The sequence below is a fragment of the Thalia democratica genome, chromosome 3 (assembly GCF_965202585.1).
Source record: "Thalia democratica chromosome 3, ktThaDemo2.hap1.1, whole genome shotgun sequence".
NCBI classification, from domain to species: Eukaryota; Metazoa; Chordata; class Thaliacea; order Salpida; family Salpidae; genus Thalia; species Thalia democratica.
In genome coordinates this window covers 57,148,917-57,151,770 of record NC_139167.1, presented here as the reverse complement: position 1 = coordinate 57,151,770, position 2,854 = coordinate 57,148,917, and the positions used below count along the sequence as shown (strand labels likewise).

General features: G+C 28.7%; 1 protein-coding gene across 1 annotated transcript; it reads right to left on the bottom strand.

The window, feature by feature from the left end:
* Positions 1-208: 208 nt before the first annotated feature.
* Positions 209-1,544, bottom strand: LOC145831962 (KATNB1-like protein 1). Its single transcript, XM_082939319.1, has 2 exons — positions 1,332-1,544; positions 209-631 (listed from the first exon to the last, which is right to left on the bottom strand). Exons 1-2 carry the CDS (start codon positions 1,542-1,544, stop codon positions 302-304), a joined length of 543 nt encoding a protein of 180 aa, XP_082795445.1. The 3' UTR covers positions 209-301.
* Positions 1,545-2,854: the final 1,310 nt, after the last annotated feature.

Here is a 2,854-nt window from a genome sequence, read left to right as displayed (position 1 = left end):
ACATGACATGTACTAGTAAAAATATTATTTCTATAACTACCTAAACTGAGTTCAAACTAAAGTAAATTGTTAGAATATGCATAATAAATAATAATACAGTTACAATAAAAAAAATTTCTGCTTAAAAATAAAAAGACAACTATCTTTCGAAGGTAGTTAAGAATTTTGAAAGCATATAATCTTTTACAAAAAAACTGCACATTTATACACAAGAACATTCACAAGAACTGCATCATTCCAACACCGAAAAATATGTCATGATTTTCACACACAAAAACAAATGCGCACAACCTTTTGAAGTTCATATTTGTTGGAACAGCTCGGCCACCACCTTCGCCTTCCTGCCCAGCAAGCCCTCCCTCGCCGACAGCTTCTTCACCTGATCGTGCAAGGCGACGATGGCGAAATAAACTGCGGGCAAGTTCAAGCTCAGGTCGTTCGTTTTAAGCTCGCCGCTCATCTTGCGCAGCTCGACGAACCACCTTTTGACCAGCACCCGGAGAAAGTCGAGGCAGGCGATCATGTGGCTGGCGTACTTGGACTTGTTGAGGATGGCCGACACGGACGGGAGCAGCTCCTGGCAGACTCCCAACGTGACGACCTGCTGGTTTTTGTGCTCGTCTTCTTCTATCTGTCAAGTTTGAATAAAAAGTTAAGAAATGCTAAATTTTTAAGAGATAGAAAAAATTTCAATATGTCTTTTATAGGAAACACAAATTTAAAGGGTAAAATAAGACTATTTATTATAAATATATCACTACTACTATTTTTAAAAAGTAATTTGTAAAGTTTAATCTATTATTTGATAAAAATAACAAACTTAAAAAAAAATATTGTACATAAAATCAGAGTGTTTAATTTTCAAAATAATCCTCACCTTCAAAATTGATATTACAAGAAACATTTAGTTAACAGTTTAGGTAAATAGTTTAAGTAAAAACAATCAATGAAGAGCAATCAAGTTAATCTTTTTAACTGATGCTTAAAGTTAACAGATGCACTCTTATTTTGTTGTTAAACGTTAGTACTACATTATATATATTAAACATTTGCTCTTATGTGTATACCTATATATTAAAGTAAAATTCTAGAGATATTTTGATCCTAAAATAATTTTTGCAGTAAATCTGGCCTCTACTAATAAAAAACTGCTAAACCCTGAACTAGACCATGAAAAATTCATTAGAGGTTTCTAAAATTAACTTTACTTCTAAGATTAAAACTATAAGTAAAAACCAGTTAAAATGTACAGAAAAAAATAGTTAATGTATATATTTTTCTATCTTAATATACCCTTAATATACATACTTTGATATTAAACAAATCCACACCTGCTTCTTAAGAAAGGGGAGAATATCGTGTGTCAAACTGTCGTCATTGCACTTGTGAAGGTAGTTGACCAGCTGGTTGCATCCCGACTGTTTCCCTGCCATCGTCTTGGCAACTTTAAGTTTCATCAACCTGCCACGCAGCACACTTGACATCACCTCGTGGCCCTGCGATATTTCCTTGCATATGTCTACGTCAAGGGTTTTGGCTGACATTTTATTCAACTATGCAAACTGTGAAAAATAAGAAGGAAAAGTTAAAACTATTTGTTTTTGAAGTTAAAATTTATAAAAAACAATTGTTATCAAATTAAATGTATTAATTAAGGAAGATTTTTAAGGTATAAATTACTTACTTTTTATACCCCTAAAAATAAAGTGTTGTAAAGAAGACATTACAATTGTTCTTTCTAGAATCAGATAAAGTACAATTAGATAAGAAATAATTAAAATCACTTATTGAAGAAAAAAACTTCACTTTATGTTCTTTAAAAAAACTAGTAGCTGTTATCATTTTACAGCTGTATATTTCTAAAAATGTTAAGTTTAAACATTAATATTTAACAACAAATTCTCTTTTGTAAACTGTTGTTGTGTAACAAATTAACAATTCTTAATAAAAACAAGCAGTATTTACCAAAATTTACAGACTTAATCTCAACAAATTAGTCCAAAATACCCTGAGTTTGCAGCTAATTTAAAAAGAAATAAATTTTGTGACATTTACTGTACACTTAGTCTGATACAATTTATACCTAAATGTATACAATGTGTTAAAAAGCATACTTTAGTAAAATACAAAAAATTAAAACTACAAAAATAAAAAGTTTTTATAAGAATTTCATAAGTTAAATAACTTATATTTTGTATTTTTGAATAAAAGTTTATTCAACGCAATTTAAAAATCCATGCTGAAAAGTTTTTGTCAAGTGACCTGGTTTATAGATAGACCTTTTGGTAATTTAAACTAATTTTAAGTAACTCTAAATTTTAAGAATTGTGTAACAATAACATAAGAAACTAAGTAATCAAAACTAGTTTTAAAAGCTTCAAATATATCCACTTATTTTCAATGAATTTAAATAATATTTTTATACAGCTATACCATATAAGACCTAAATCAATTCTAATTTTCTTTAAAAAGACTGAAAAATGATAATTTTTATTGAAATAAAAATTTTAATAATTTAGACTTGGCGTACCTTAGTTTAGGCAGTGTAGCCTACCCAAATAGCATTTTGTTCTATGTAGGAATTTTTAGCATAAAAACTACCTTTTAATTACAAAAAATAACTTTGTTTTTTATAAAACTTTTGAAATGTTTGCAAATTGCTTTAGTTACAAATAAGTGTTTAATAAAATGGTCATTTCATGCAAATTTGTTCCTATGAGTTTTGTTTTTATTTTTTCTACTGCAATTTTTCAAAATTACATAGCCATCAAAGTATATTCTTAAGTAGTACAGCTTACAAAAGATTTTTTCAGTAAATTTGATCAAACTATAAAAGCTGCCCACCCATTGATTA

Bases quoted from the DNA above. Each gene is read 5' to 3' on its own strand.
- LOC145831962 (XM_082939319.1), bottom strand. From the start codon at position 1,544: ATGTCAGCCAAAACCCTTGACGTAGACATATGCAAGGAAATATCGCAG. The intron at 632-1,331 runs GTGTGGATTTGT...CAAACTTGACAG, and splicing joins TCCCCTTTCTTAAGAAGCAG to ATAGAAGAAGACGAGCACAA.